This window comes from Sphaerodactylus townsendi, linkage group LG01 (genome assembly GCF_021028975.2).
Source record: "Sphaerodactylus townsendi isolate TG3544 linkage group LG01, MPM_Stown_v2.3, whole genome shotgun sequence".
Taxonomy (NCBI): domain Eukaryota; kingdom Metazoa; phylum Chordata; class Lepidosauria; order Squamata; family Sphaerodactylidae; genus Sphaerodactylus; species Sphaerodactylus townsendi.
In genome coordinates, this window is record NC_059425.1 from 110,891,529 (window position 1) to 110,906,935 (window position 15,407).

The 15,407-nt window shown below is 40.7% G+C and overlaps 1 protein-coding gene across 5 annotated transcripts in view; it reads right to left on the bottom strand.

The window, feature by feature from the left end:
• Positions 1–15,407, bottom strand: part of L3MBTL3 (L3MBTL histone methyl-lysine binding protein 3) — a 71,987-nt gene that overhangs the window by 17,619 nt on the left and 38,961 nt on the right. For all 5 annotated transcript variants that reach the window (XM_048490867.1, XM_048490829.1, XM_048490847.1 and 2 more), the window contains exons 12-16: positions 10,951–11,027; positions 9,143–9,228; positions 6,609–6,719; positions 5,711–5,825; positions 1,401–1,503 (exon numbers count right to left, since the gene is read on the bottom strand). In XM_048490867.1, coding sequence (XP_048346824.1) covers positions 1,401–1,503; positions 5,711–5,825; positions 6,609–6,719; positions 9,143–9,228; positions 10,951–11,027 — 492 coding nt within the window. The remainder of the gene's footprint in view (positions 1–1,400; positions 1,504–5,710; positions 5,826–6,608; positions 6,720–9,142; positions 9,229–10,950; positions 11,028–15,407) is intronic.

The following is a 15,407-nucleotide window of genomic DNA, read 5'->3' on the forward strand; positions in this document are numbered from 1 at the left end:
TGAAGAGTTTGTAGCAAATTTGCTAAATCGTGAGAAAAGACAAGTAGTATTAATTGAATGGCTCACGCCATTACAAATAAGGGACAAACTATACAATACCGCACTCCTAGAGTCCTCTACAGGGACATGGTGCCATTTTAAACTTTTAAAAAATGCTTAAAACTACCATGGGGGGCTGACCATGCCTGGGCTCCTGTCACCACCCATACTGTTTTGAAGAGCTGCAACTCCCAAGAAACGCATGTGTGTGGTGGGGTCTCAGGGACATGGTGTCCTGTAGTCCAGCCCTTAGACCATAGTCAGGTAGAGTATAGTGGTTAGAGTACTGGCCTAAGATCTGGGAGACCTGAATTAAAATTTCTCCTCTTGCAAGGAAGCTGACTGGGTGACACTGGGCCAGCTATTCTCTCTCAAACTAACCCACATCTCAGAGTTATTGCTGGACAGGAGGATGACATATACCATTCAAAAGGAAGGACAGGCACTAGAGAAAAGTATATTAGATACTTGAAAGCAAGCTCCACTGAAATTCATAGGATTCACATCCAAGTAAGTATCCTGATTTCTCCAAACAAGTCACAGATTGCAAATCGGGAAAAGTCCAGGATTTGATTTGTTTCAAATTCCCATTGTTTTCCAGAAATTTTGAAAGTGAGGTTCAATATCCACAGAAGCTTCTATTGTGAAGCTGTGATAAGAAATCATAAGGATATGATTTCCAAGTCAGTTGATAGCTGTATGACTCATAGAAAGAATAAACTGTATTGCTAGGTATGCTCAGTAATATATTTGTCTAGTCGACAGTAATGAAAAAACACTGTTCTTTCAACAGAAGAGCTGTGGATACTGTTGATAATTCCAAATATACATGTATTCAAAGCTGAAGCAGCACAGTTGTGTTCACCATCTACACCAATTTGTGAGTCACATGAACACAGGAATCTGCCTTACACTGAGATAGACCATCTCAAAGTTAGTATTGCACACTCAGTCTGGCAGGACCTCAGGCAGAAGTCTTTCACATCGCCTACCATCTGATGCCAAGGACTGAATCTGGGACCTTCGGCATGACAAACAGATGCTTTAGAACTGTGCCACAGCCCCTCCACTCGACCTCCTGTAAAAACAGCCTCCTGTTGCAAACCCGATATATGTCAGTTAGACCACATTATGCAAAACGGTTGTCATACAACGCAGTTTAAAATATAAATACAGCCAGTAAATCTGCATCTCATTTATGCTCATTTCAAAGTGCTCACCATGGCAACATAAATAAGCAGATGCCAAGTTGTTTTCTTCCTCCTGGGCCAAATTTATGTCTCAGAAATTGTGATTAAACCATGAAGCATCCTAATTAGGTATCTTTAGCTACTCCCACAATAGTAGCATGCAAGACATACCTGGTGTGGCCCATGTGCTTGGCTCTTTTTGTATGCCCAACTCCTTTACATCCTGGGGTAGGACACCCTCCTTGCTCAAAAGCTTCAACTAATTCCAACAGACCTAAACAGACATTATGAAAGGTAAAAAGATACATTTATTTTTTCCCCTAGAAAGAGCTACAAGCACAAGTGGTGAGCACTAACTTCACTTCCTAGCAGTGCAGCTCCTTTCATACCTAGCCTTGTCCTGTGGCATCTTGGTTATTTTTTTAGGTGGTAAGTAAAGTTCAGTCTGTTTACTAAATCTGTTTGGGTTTATCTTTATTGGTTTTGCATTACTTATACTGTAGGTGTTTTTCTTATTAATATTTCCTACTGATATTTACATGGTTTGATGTTATTGATTTTAAGGGCAACATTTATAATTCGCTTTATGGTGGCTCACTCCCGCCTCCCAATAATAACATTATAATAAGATGTATTAGTAACGTCAACATTTTCAACAATAATTATGAAACAGCAGTATCATTTTTGGATGGAAACATCCCTGGTTGCCGTCTGATGACCTTTGCCATCCCTGTTGATTCTCTAGGGCCTCTCAGAGACTTTTTAACTATTGACCATAGTATCCTTCTGGAGAAGTTGGCTGGACCAGGAGTAAGGAACACTAGGCTTCAATGGTTCCACTCTAACTTGACCAAATGATTTTAGAAAGTTGTACTGGGGGACTGTTCCATGGCACTGTTTAACGGCTAGGTGGGTTCGTGGAAGTTCTAAACAGGTACCTGAAGAAAATAATGGAAAACTATGGCTCAGTTAAGCAGTGTGGCCATCAAGCTGGGCCCAGATGCACAGCAGGAAAACTGCAAGGTCTTGATAGTAGGGTTGTCAACCATCAGGTGGACTCTGGTCAGCTCCCTGAATTACAACTGATTTCTAGGCCATTTCCACATGGTCAAAATATCCCAGGGTGAGTGAAAAAAACATCCCAGTTCAGGTGTGAATTCCACAGGGCTCCCGGTGCTAACGCAGGCCTGCCCCAGTGCTGCCCTGCGATATTTCCCTTACCTCGTGATATTCAAAAATGGCCAGTTTGGCAGTTCTTTTAAAAGTTCCCTGAATGACCCCGCTGCCATGCAAACACCATGGCAGCAGATCCAGTATATTTTCCCTGCCTCGCCACTTTCCCGCTGGAGGGGGAAAGTCATTTCCTCTGCCAAAGAGGCATGGATCATGTAGGAAGGGGAAGCTGGGGGAGGAGAGCCATTTCCCCTGTATTTGGAGCTGGCAAGGCATGGATCATGTAGGAAGGCGAAAGCTGGGGGGGGGGAGCCATTTCCTCTGTCTTTTGTCAATGGAGGTAAACACAAAAGATCTGGGCTGTGCAGAACAAACTGGAGTATTACCTTCCGGTCCTGCCTCGGCTCCTGGGAAGCAGGGAGCCATGCGGAGGCAGAGACCGGGATAAAATAGCCCCGGAATGTACGATCCCGGGTCTACCCCAGTGTAATTGTGCTGTGCTGAAACGGCCAGAGCATAGGGATCTGTTTCTTGGATAAAAGGTTGGTTTGGAAGATGGACTCCGTAGCACTTTATCCTATTGAGTCCCTTTCCCAAATCCCTCTTCCTCACGTTCCACCCCAAATCTCAAGGATTGTTTTCTGCTGCCTCAAAGACTAGGACACGGAGTAATGAAAAGAGATTCCACCTAAACATTAGGAAGAACTTCCTGACCAGCAGAGTTGTTCGACAGTGGAATTCACTGCCTCGGAGAGTGGTGGAGTCTCCTTCTTTGTAGGTTTTTAAACAGAGGCTGGATGAAGATATGTCGGGAGTGCTTTCCTTTATTGTGTGTTCCTGCACGGAAGGTGTTAGACTTGATGAACCTTGTGGTCTCTTCCAACTCTATGATTCTATGATTTTACCAATTCAGTCGGCAACCCTACTTACAAAGGGCACTTCTTTTCATATATATCCACTCTCTGAACAGCAGTTCTTCTCTCATTCCTGCTGGCCACCCATATATCCTACCCTGCTTCCTTCTCTCTTTCCCATCCACTCATCACCTTTTGCCTGTCCACATCTTCAACTATGTGATTTCCATTATACTATGCCTTCCTCACAATGGGGACTGGGCAAGGCACCTGGTGTTTATTGCCCAGAGTAGCCATGATTTCTCCTCCCAGAGCAGATTATCCATTATGGGCACCAGGATGCTTCCAATGGCCTCCCTCAACCTAGGCCAGCCCAGCCCTGTGACAGAAGGGGAACATCTGGCTCAACTAAGTTCTGAAGGGAGACCAAGTCCCACATGAGGCAAAGGAACCTGCAGTTGGCCAGATGGGCATCCTCCTATCTTTGGGATGGTGGGGAAGGAGAAGGCAGATTGATTCTCTCTCCTTTTCTCCTTTGGGGTGGTGGGGCTGGGGGACGCTTCCTAGGACCATTTTTCATTCCAAGTCTGCCCCGGTCTCCTCCCTCAAAGGCCTTCCTCCTGCCTTTTACTCACAGAAACCAAGGCTGGAAGGCCACTGTGGGTATTCATTTCTTTAAACTACAGGTACTGCTTCTATATTTCATGAGTTAACCCCCCCCCCCAATTTTTAAAGATTTCATTTCTTTTCTACAAACATGGGGCTTTTTTTCAAGTTTGTGGAAACATCTGTTTTGTCCTTTCACGGCTCTAATTTCTGAAGTAGTGTATCCACAAAATTAGCCATGTTGAGAATTCGATATATTAATGGCAATATTTATTTCTTAAATCCCAGTCTGGTACTTGAAAATGACAGGGAGCTGTGATTTATATTTGGTTTATTAGCAGATCACAATCCATTGTATCAACAGCTGCAGAAAGGTTGAGCTGCATTAATTGGAGGTTCATATGTGTATATCTCATGGAGTTCAATCTTTGATGAGAGTTGCAAGGGATAAATGCTTAAAATAAATAAATAAAGTTGACTCATTATTATTATTGTTGTTGTAGATTTCACAGCTGCCAGATCTTTAGCTGGTTGTTGGCCTTCATTACAATTTAAACCTCACCCAGAAGACTAGGAAGTTGTAATGTTTATGATGATGATGATTGATTGATTGATTGATTGATTTTATATACCGCCCACCCCCGGAGGTGCAAATATAAAATATTTATTGCAAATATAAAATATCATTTCCAAGGACTTAATGATATGCCTGTTACACAGGTTATTACTACTAGTTCTATTTTCCTCAGATATTCCTAAACAGAGATGATCTTCAAAAGGCAAAAAGATTCTCTAAAGATTTAAGTAAGGAGGACCTAATTGAGCCAACTGCAATAAAATCCATGGACATCTGTATGGCAATGTAAAACTCCTTAATGTATACAAGCCCCACCCTAATTTATGTAATTGTGATCACTAGAAGGTGCAGCAGAAATATAAGCGCTAACCTATAATTATGCACAGACTCTCATTATATACCACAACTATTTCATCATCTCCTTAGTAAAATAAGTGGTTCATTTTGTTGGCATATGCATAAGGCCAATATTATGACTAGCTTACACGAATATTGATCATACATCAGTGATTCATGTCATTCTGTGGGGAAAAAAACATTTTGGCATTAAAGAGCCTACAGTCTTTTTCTTAATGGGCTAAGAAGCATTTATGTTTTCTATTGTTTCTGATACCTTCCAAAATCACAAAAAAAAAAGGCAAGAACAGAGCGAACAGAAAAAAGCCAAAATTAAGAATAAGAAAACAGAAATCAAAGACTACTGATCAAAGGTGTCCATATGTATAAAAAGCCAGTGGCGTAATGGTTAAAGCACTGGACCAGGATCTGTGAGACCAAAGTTCAAATCCCGTTTCTGCCAATGAAACTCATCGTTGACCTTGGACCAGTCATTTTTTCTCTTAGCCTGACTCACCTAAATGAGTTGTGGCTATGAGGATAAAATGGCAGAGGAGAGAGCAATACTGTAAGCTCCACTAGGCAGAAAAGCCAGGTACAAATATCTAAATAAATAAAATATTGTCAACATTTTCTAACAGAATTATGTTTCACTGACTGCAAGTATTTAATTTATTACAGCAACAATCATGTTGGCTAAAATGTGGCATTTCATTTTGTCTGCTATTTAATAACATTAATATGTTTTGAGTGTAATCTTAATGCTCCTTCACTAATGTATTAAATTAAGCTAGGCAACGTTTTGCTGAATTCCACATATGTGTATCTAGAAGCAAGTCAAATTGTGTTCTGAATATCTTCACCCTGAGAAAAGTGTGCATGCACACAACTCTCCCCTCCCCATTAAAATTTTACTGTATTATAGTGCATCTTACTAAGTGGAGGCTGAAGAGGGTGTCCAGTTTTCCCACACCATCCTGCAGGATGAATATCAGGACTATCGGCATCAATCCAATAATCATAAATATTATCCCAGCCATCAAAGTGGACCTAAAACACAAGGAGTAGCAAATTTTAGTCCAGGGGGGCGGGTAGGGGGGTAATCTTCAGAGTACTTACTTTTATCACTGTTGGAGAATCCATTTATTCAAATTACAAACGTTATATGGTAAAAAAAATGTACAGGCAAGTAATACAAACTTAGCTACTGGATTCTTATGTTCCAATTATAAGGGCTTTTACATTACCTTATGGAGACATTATACTATGAACAATTACTTTATTAAGGGTTAAAAATGCCTTGAATATAGATACTGCCATGAATGCAATGGATTTCCATACTGAACCCTGCCACACCAGCCATGTATTGGGATCTTTCTGGAACTTAATATGTTTCTATTTTTAAAAATCCAGACACACAACAAAAATAAGACACTTATCCTGATAAGCTGCAGTACATGGCTATATGGGCTTTGCTGACCTTGGTGTGTCACAACTTGTTCAGGCTTGATTTATCTTGTGACTGTGTTCAACTAAATGATTTCTGAACTACAACTGGGTTAACTCCGTTAACAACATGGCATGATGCATTCCATCGGTTTCACTGACATGAAACTCCTGTGTGGAAGGGCACCTTCACTAACTGTAACTGAACGGAATATATCTGCATCTGTGAAGCTTCCACCATCTCCTGAAATAAACGAAAGACTCATGCTAGGGAAGTGAGTTATATGTAGCACAGCATCTGAATTCACAAGGTATTGTTAAACTGTTGTAAAAACATTTTTAAAATTCTTGTAAAACAGATATAGGCAAAACAAAAGTTTTAATTACTTTAATTCTGTGGTCATCAGTATCGATGACTGTGGCTACTCTGATAAGCGTAGGGTTCCTCTTATCAACGACTTCAAGTCTCATATTCTTCTGAAATCCATGGGTAGGTTTCTAAAGCAGAGAAAGACAGTTATGTCAACATTATTTTGAAACATAAAACATAGATAAGATTTTCTTACAGTTGCAAATGCTATTCTGCTAAAATTTATACCAGTGTCTGCAATTGTTCAACTGCTCAACTGATGCTAGCATCAGGAACTTTTAAGAATCTCTTACTGTTGATTTTTTCTGCTGAAGTGGTTTAACGCAATTTCAAGCAATATTCAGTCGTGGTACAGCACTAACAGTCAAATCTAGAGGGCTGCGTCAGCTGGACAGTGCAGGGACAGCGCCGCCACGGCATGGCCTCCGGAGGGGATCCAGATGGCTCAGGAAGGAAGCAAAATGAAAAACCCGTAAAATGCCCCCAGAGCCCAAAACAGACTTGCATCACACTTTTGGGTGGCATAAATTGGACTCCTGTGTTGGCAACGTTCCTGGGTTGAAAGGCCAATGGAAGATGAATAAGGTCAGCTCCACCTCTGGGAACATCCCCAGTTTGCCCTTGACCATGCCAATGAGTTTTCCTGTGCCAGTGGGGTTTGGTAATGGCGGTTGGATACTGCAAGCCACGCAGTAGCACCAAGTCGCCCAGATATTTGCCCCCCTCCTCTGAAGCATTTGCCACTTGCATCAGTGAGGTGGGTACCCTTTGGCCCCCCTCAGATTGGGCTGAGTCATCTCCTTATAGAATTACTGTACTCAAAAGTAAGAGAGAAACTAAACGAACATTTGTTCTTAAAGTAATTAGTTCCATGTCACACATGATTGAACAATATCATGGAGACATCTTTCACAGCATTTTATGACACCTACATGTTATTTATAATGCATTAAAACATATTTGAGAAAGGGCATCTCATAAATCAGATGAAATAAATATTTCTCAAAAATATACTAAGTTTCCCAATAGCAAGGCTCCATTCAACATACCTAGACAGAACATACCTACTGAACTTTTCAAAAACTAATCAGAAATTGGAGGGGTGCCTTTAATACTTTAACTCTCTATAATTCTGCATATCTCAGTTCTCTGCTTGAAATGAATACTGTAAAGCTAGTGGCATAAAACTTGGTGAACTTTGCTTCTGGGGGTTCAATTTTATGGGCCTCCAAAAGGCTTAATTTGGTTCCCTGCTCCTACACATGAAGCCTGCTGGCTGAGTTATTTCAGAACTCTCTTAACCCGCCCATCCCACCGCCCCCAGAAGCAAAGTTCACCAAGACTGGATGCTATTACTAGGAAGGTCTCCTGGAGCCACCTTGAAAATCTGGTGCCTCTATCTTCAAAAATGTGCAGCCTGCCACTCAGAAATTCCCCATTGGCTACAATGGAGCCAAGGCATTGCAGAGCAGAGAATCTTGGGCAATTTCTTGGGGTGCCTGTCAGGGGCGCATTTTTAAAGCTAGTGGCATAAAATTTTCAGGGACTGAAATTCCGGAGACTGTTTTGATGATACCACCCGAGTTTGGTGAAGTTTGGTTCAGGGGGTCCAAGGTTATAGACCCTCAAAGGGGTAGAAGCATCTCCTGTTAGCTCCCATTGGAAACAATGGGGGATGTGGGCACCCACCTTGAGGGTCCAAAACTTTGGACCCCCTGAACCAAACTTCACCAAACTCGGGTGGTATCATCCGGAGAGCTTCTGACATTCTGGTGCCGCTAGCTTTAAAAAAATGCACCTCTGCAGGCCGAAACGTGAAATAACACAAAAAATCAAACTAACCCGAATTTTTGCGGCATATCCGAAATTGCTATTTGTCTTATTCGGGCAGACAGATAATTTTATGCCTGAATAAATCTGAATTTTACCGAATTTCTAGAATAGTGACCAAGACTAGCTAGCACCTACTGATACTAATAAAAGTTTTTACATTTAGATATCCAGTAGAGCATAAGAATTATTACTCCCACAGCACACCTGTTGAAAAGACCCATACGAGACAAGTAAGGGACACAAGGGCTTTGTGATAAGTAAATTGGGCCCATGTATAAACTTCTCTAGGCTGAAAAATTCAGGATGTTGAATTTGACCTAGGGATTGCTAGCAACCCTTGGCTTAGACAAATAGCCTGAAAAATGTATTGGAAGGGGCTTAAGAAAATAAATACAGCTTTAGATGAAGCAAGAAGGGTCGATGGCAAATCACAAGATCCAATATACAGTGTTGCCAGCAATCTGGAGAAAAAAATGTCCTGTCTCTTTAAAAGAATCTTAATGTGCAGAAATGGCACAGTGAAGCTTTTCATGACATGAAATTAAATACTATCACCTAGTAAATACCATCTCATTAAGTCTCCACTAAAGAAGCAAGACACTTTTTCTCCAGGCTGTTGGCAAATCTACTAATATGTACATTGATTCCAATAGCAACAGTAGCAGTTGTACCTTATTAGCAAGATAAAGTGTGAAAAACTACAGGAGATATCTCTTACCACTTTAAAAGCTCTGGCAGGTGCAGGTAAGGAACAGGTTTCCTCCAAATATTTATCCCAAGAAAACTGTTTTGCATGTGGATAGTCTGGCAGAATAAATGATAATAAGAGGCTTAGCTATTTCATGAGGAATATTTGCGATGCTCTTTGAGCAACCTGTACATTTTTCACGACAAATTTTGAATCTGTGACATTTTGAATCTGTGAAATATATCACATCCTCATATTGTATACTCCTAGCTATGTACAATTTTCCTCTCTTCATTTATTCTTTCTTCCTCAGACTTCTCTCCATTTTCATATCATCAGCTCTTTTCTCATTTTTTCCTGTGCATTATCTTAACTAAACCTGTTCACAACTGGACACATTCTTCATGTTCAATCTTTTTTTCAGATCCATCTGTCTCTATTATCTTTTTCTGGTAAGCACACATTCCTTCCAACTTCCAGCTATCCTCTTTGCTCTTCTACTCTTGGTCCCCCTTTTCTTAGTCTCCATTTATCAACTTAGCCCTGATGAGGGCAGAACAGAATAGTACAAACTTTGTAAATAATTAAATAACTGTCCCCCCCCCCTTTCTTCCAGCCCTCCTGCTTCTTTGACTTTTTCTCTTCCTCCCCCACTACACTTCCTTAGCTGTTCTCTGGTGCCAGAACAGTTAGCAGCCAAGGCAGAAAACTTCAATACTAACAGAATATATGTTCATAAAGAAAATATTACTAGGTATTCCTCTTGAAAAATTCCAGCTGCAAAACAACAGATTGAACCTTTCATTACAATACTTAAAGAACAAAAGACATCATGCAAGCTTGCTGTGGCTTTGAACATGAAAGAAACTGTGACTGAGAGGACTGTGTGTTTCACTTTAAAGCTACAGAGTAAGTACTAATTTGCACCTACAAGAGGTATGCATTGGTTTTAAATGTAGATGGCCACCTACCCAGCCAACAATCTCTTAGTAATCTTGCTTTAAACAAAATTCCTGCTGACACTGTCAATGCAGAGTATATCTTCATATCGACTGAAATCATGGGGAAAATATTACCACTGTGAGAGAACCAATTTGAGCTTTCAGTGTTTATAAATGCCTACTGTTCAACAGTGGCAGTTTTCAAAGCACTACTTTCCTAAGATTTGAGTCATAGTATGGCAGTGAATTACACCAATATCCTGTGTGGGCTATTTTACAAAATTTGCTAAACAACAAGCTGCAATTAAGACACTGACAGGTTAAATATTTATAGTACATGTAAAGGTTGGGCTATAAATAGACCACATAAAATAATTTCATCGTCCCAAGAGATGCTTCATGCTTTCTGAAGCTTCTCTCAGTTTATTGATTTCCACTTGCTCGTTATTACAGTTTTTCATAATGAAATGTTTCTCACAGTAGCTTGCATTACTTTAGTCATGTGACCATCTCATGTAATTAAGTTCTATACACTATTAACATCTTAAGTGCCTTCTACTAAATAATCATGACAATTTCCAAGAAAAACATGGAGGGTTGAATATGAATAACAGTGAGCACAGCTCCATTCATGGAATGGATCTTTTTGATTTCTGTCTGCGTTTTGCAGTCCTCTGTGCCTACCTGAGTACTGGGAACAGAATGGAATCCAGTGCAGGGGACCATAGCTGGATGGGAAAACCTGCAAAAACTATGCCCCCCTCTCATCCTTACACTAGTTGGCTTCCATTCACCTTGGGCCTAACTTCAGCCCTTACTGTCTGGCACTCTTCATTTCAAATTACAGATTCAAATCTTCTGAAATGAATGTGCACAGATGTGCTGTTTCACACAGACCTGGAGGAGTAACAAGAGTCCTTCTGTGTTCTTTGCACCATCCAACAGGATGAATGTGTGGACTTGCTGCTTCACACCTGCAGGGAAAATATAAAGTCATTTTTCATTTCTATACATGGCTTCATGGCAGCTTAGGTTCCACCAAGAACCTTGTGGGACACACAAAAGAAAATACCGTGTTTCCCCAAAAATAAGACAGTGTCTTATATTAATTTTTGCTCCTAAAGATGCGCTATGTCTTATTTTCAGGGGATGTCTTATTTTTCTGTGTTCTGTTCGTCGGGTGTGCTTCCAAACAAAAACTTTGCTACGTCTTACTTTCGGGGGATGCCTTATATTTCGCACATTAGCAAAACCTCTACTACATCTTATTTTCAGGGGATGTCTTACATTCAGGGAAACAGGGTATGGATTGCCTGCTAAATAGGGAAAGGGGGTTATATTTCCTAGGGCAAAAGAAGGAACTAAGTTAGCGGTGCTAATTTTCTAGTAATAGTCTGCTGTTCTTTACAGGTTTTTTGTTGTTGCTGTGTTTCTTAACGTATGATTTTAAAAGACTTTTTACAAGTTCTCTGCAACCTTTAATGGAAAGAGCAAATAAATATTATAGCTAATAGAATAAGGAATGTTTAAATTTTTTGTACTAGCACAACTTGCTCATTAATGCAAAATAATCCGAATAACTTCAACAGGATTACTTTCTAGAGGGCAGTTTAATGACTGAGGCATGGAGTTTAAAACTTATGTTTACTTTTTGAATTAGGTAGCTCACTGTGTTACTGAAACAGAATCCAAATATACTGGGATACTGATTTGGGTAAACATTTAATAGGAGTGTATCTACAATGCTAAAACAACAGTCTTTCAATAGTGGACAGTCTTTTATAGTTATTAATATAATAAAAGGGACTGTTATTTCCACTAGTATCTTGATGAATTCCTGGAAATAAGACTGATCTGCTATCTAATTATACAGAAGCCACATACCCCCATCTAGTGTTCACTGTGAATTTTACATGCCTTGGATTAATCAAGCCAAAACTTGAATATTCACAATTACGGTTGCTAGCCATTGGGTAGCAACCAGTGGGTGTCTACAGAGCGCCAAGGATATGGGGTCACTGGGGAGTGGTGTTAAATCACTTTTTGGGAAAACCCAGAAGTGACATCATGCCTATCATTCCTAGAGAAGTGTGACATTACTTCTGGGTTTTCCTTGGAAGTGGCCTAACACAGCACCTAATGGCAACATTATCTCTCCTACTGGCTACCTGAATGCCCATGGGCAATGGGAGCCAGGGCAGCAGGTCTCCTATCCCCAGCAGGGAAATGGAAGGCCTAATCACAGGGCTCAGCAATCATAAGGCTTGTGAGCTGTATGCAGAATTCCCTTATTCCCACAAACCCAGCCAAGCAGTTTTGATTAACCTGAAATCTGAAACAGCAACATTTCCCCTTGAAGAATGCTTTCTTGGTTTCAGGCCCAAAATTGAATTAAAAAGAAAACAAAGAATCCTCACCCCAGAAGTTCATGAGCTTTCTCACATTCAGTAATTTCACACTAAGTCAATAACATTACCCAGTATCATGGAATGGTAGCAGAAGCAACATTTATCAATTACTTTCCTTATGTAACCCACACAGCAGCCTTTAGAATATTTATCCATATCCATTTCGTTATTATTCAAAGTAGGAAGGATGTGAAAATTAAGCGCACCATTGTTTTTTCCAGTCTAGATTTTTTTTTAATGAATGCATGATGCTCTTACATAGTGTTATATGTAGTCTCAGGTAACATCACAAAAAAATAACAGAGTTAATGCTGAGAAGGATTTTCCTTTTGGTTCTGATGGGTTTTCCTGGCCGTGTGGCTGTAGTCTGGTGAATCTTGTTCCTAACGTTTCGCCTGCATCTGGCATCTTCAGAGGTGTATCCCAGAGGGAAGTCTGTTACACCTATTTAAAAAATAGGTGTAACTTTCCTGTTTTCTGGTACAGTGCCTGATTTTAGTATCATGTTATATAAATGGCTAAATAAACAAGCTCCCTTCTGAGTTCCCTATAGTAGTGCAATCCATGGGGGAGGGGGGGAAATGAATGGACTCCTGGAAGTGGAATAAAGGTGCTCTAATGCAGGTGTCTTTCTACTGGTGTACTGGGCAAATATGCCAGAGGGAGAACATACATGCCAGCAGGAGGGTGCCATGCAGCTTCATAGCACCGGACTCTGGCAACTGCAATGGTGTTCTTCTGGCACAGGAGCCCAGTCTTGAGGCTGTCTGATGGCATTCCTGGTAGCAGAGCTGACTTTAGTCAAGTTCCACAGGGTTTTCAGCCCAGGGATGCCTCCTCGGCTGGCTGCCGACTTACGCACCCAAAAGTGTGGCATAGCCCATTAACTTCTATGGCATTTTTTGGGCAGCATTTCTCCATAGTTTGTTTTCCACCCTGCCTGAAATCCCTTTGGAGGTGTTATATGTCCTCTGTAGACTGCATCTTAAGAACACCTGGCTGTATGCCACTATGACACATTAGTTTTTTTGTTTCCCCAGTATGTCTAGAACTTCATCATCACCTCAAGTTGGTTCAGTTCCTCAGGCTGCCTTTTTAAGAACAGTGGCCGTGGGTTGTGGTCTCACATTTTCTACAATGAAGTCAGATGCAAAAAATGCAGCTAGCTTCTCTAACTCACTTCCCTGCTTCCTTTAACAATCCTTATTCATTACTAATACAAAGTCCCAATAGCTCCTCTGGCTGTTTACCTGCTCTGGATATCCCTATATAAAATTTGCTAAGGGTTTGGAATGTCCAACAACAAACCCGCAGCCAATGGGTGTGCAACCTCCCATTGGTTGGAAATGTGGCCCTTGAATTCCAACTACCCCCCACCTCTCTTCCCAAGACCTGCAGGGCTTCGGAGGCGAGGGAGGGGGGAGAAGCAGAAAGGATTGCCCCCTCCCCACCTGCCTTCCCTGTTTCCAAAGCCACACAGGGCTTGGGAAACAAAGGGTGGGGGAAACAGCCCAATCCTCCATGCAGGGCTCATCTAGGATCAGGGTCTCTTCCCTGTTTCCCACACTGCTCAGGGCTTGGAAAACAAGGGGGGGGGGGCAGACTTCTCCTGCCTACCCTCTCCCCTGCATCTAGTGCCCATTTTATTTCATTTTAAAATGGGCTTTACTGCTAGTATTTAAATAAATGTTTATTGTTTATCTTGATTCTTTAAGAAATCTGTTCCTCAAATTCTATTTTTGCATGCCTAATATGTTCTAACATGTTCCTCTCACTATCTATATTTACTTCACTCTCTTCTAAACACTTTCAATTTCATTCTGTCTTCACTAGATCTCCTTGTAACCATGCCTCATTAAGAAACCTGCCTCAGCTAAATTGAGGTTGACTGGCTGAAGAATAGCAGAAGTATCAAAATAGAGCAACAGTTGTCTAACTTCAGAAATGGGTAGTCTTGGAAAGTGTTTTATGACTCCCTCCCCCACTTTTTACATTGAACAAGCTGTGTCAGTGAATATGTTTCATGTTATTCCACCCTTCCATAATCCTTTGTGGGGTCCTAGCTTATTATTTATATACCAAATTCTATTTTAATAAATCTGAACAATTTGTGAATAAAATGCACTACAGCAAATACAATCAATCTGGAATGCTTTGTTTCTATTTGAGACAATGGATTCAAATGGACATAATAATACTTTATACAATACAAACTCTGTATGCAAACTGCAGTGGAACTATCTCTGAGATGTTTCAGATGTCATCCCAAACTATTGATAGGTCTTCTGTCATCACTCGAACAAGGCTGGGATTGTAGGCCCCTTATGTATGCAGTCAATTCCAGTGTAGCATGTACTACAAGGTCATTACATTCATAAACAAACCACTTAGTGATCCTTTCATGGGTGAAGGGGATTAGTTTCTGATTCTCTCTTTCTCCTGGCATTTTTCTATGACCTCCTGAAAAGGAAGTATTTGAGACTGCACAGCTGTTACAGACAGCCAAGGCCACAGTAAGAAGATGAATCAGGCAAAATTGCCTTTCTCTCCTCAGTGAAATGCGCATGGGATCCAACCGCTTGTTTGGAGTAGAAATACAGACTGTAGCTTGCCTGTTTGGATGAAGTAGCAAACCATAGTTTGCACTAAATGGTAACTGCCAACTGACTACAAGTGTACAAAAGGAACACTTATTATTTACAAAGCAAGAAGCTATGTAACCAAAGAGTAAGTAAGCTATGTAACCAAAGAGTAGTAAGTCAAAGAGCAGACACTGGTTTACAGATCCAAGAAGTATTTTGATTATTATGAGACTGAAAAAAAGTCAAACAATTATTTGATAGTATGATCAGCACTTTGACTTAGTAAATTATCATAAAAATGCCTGCAATAATCAGGCCACTGGACCCTGTCATACTTCTTGCATTAACAATCATAGACCTAAGA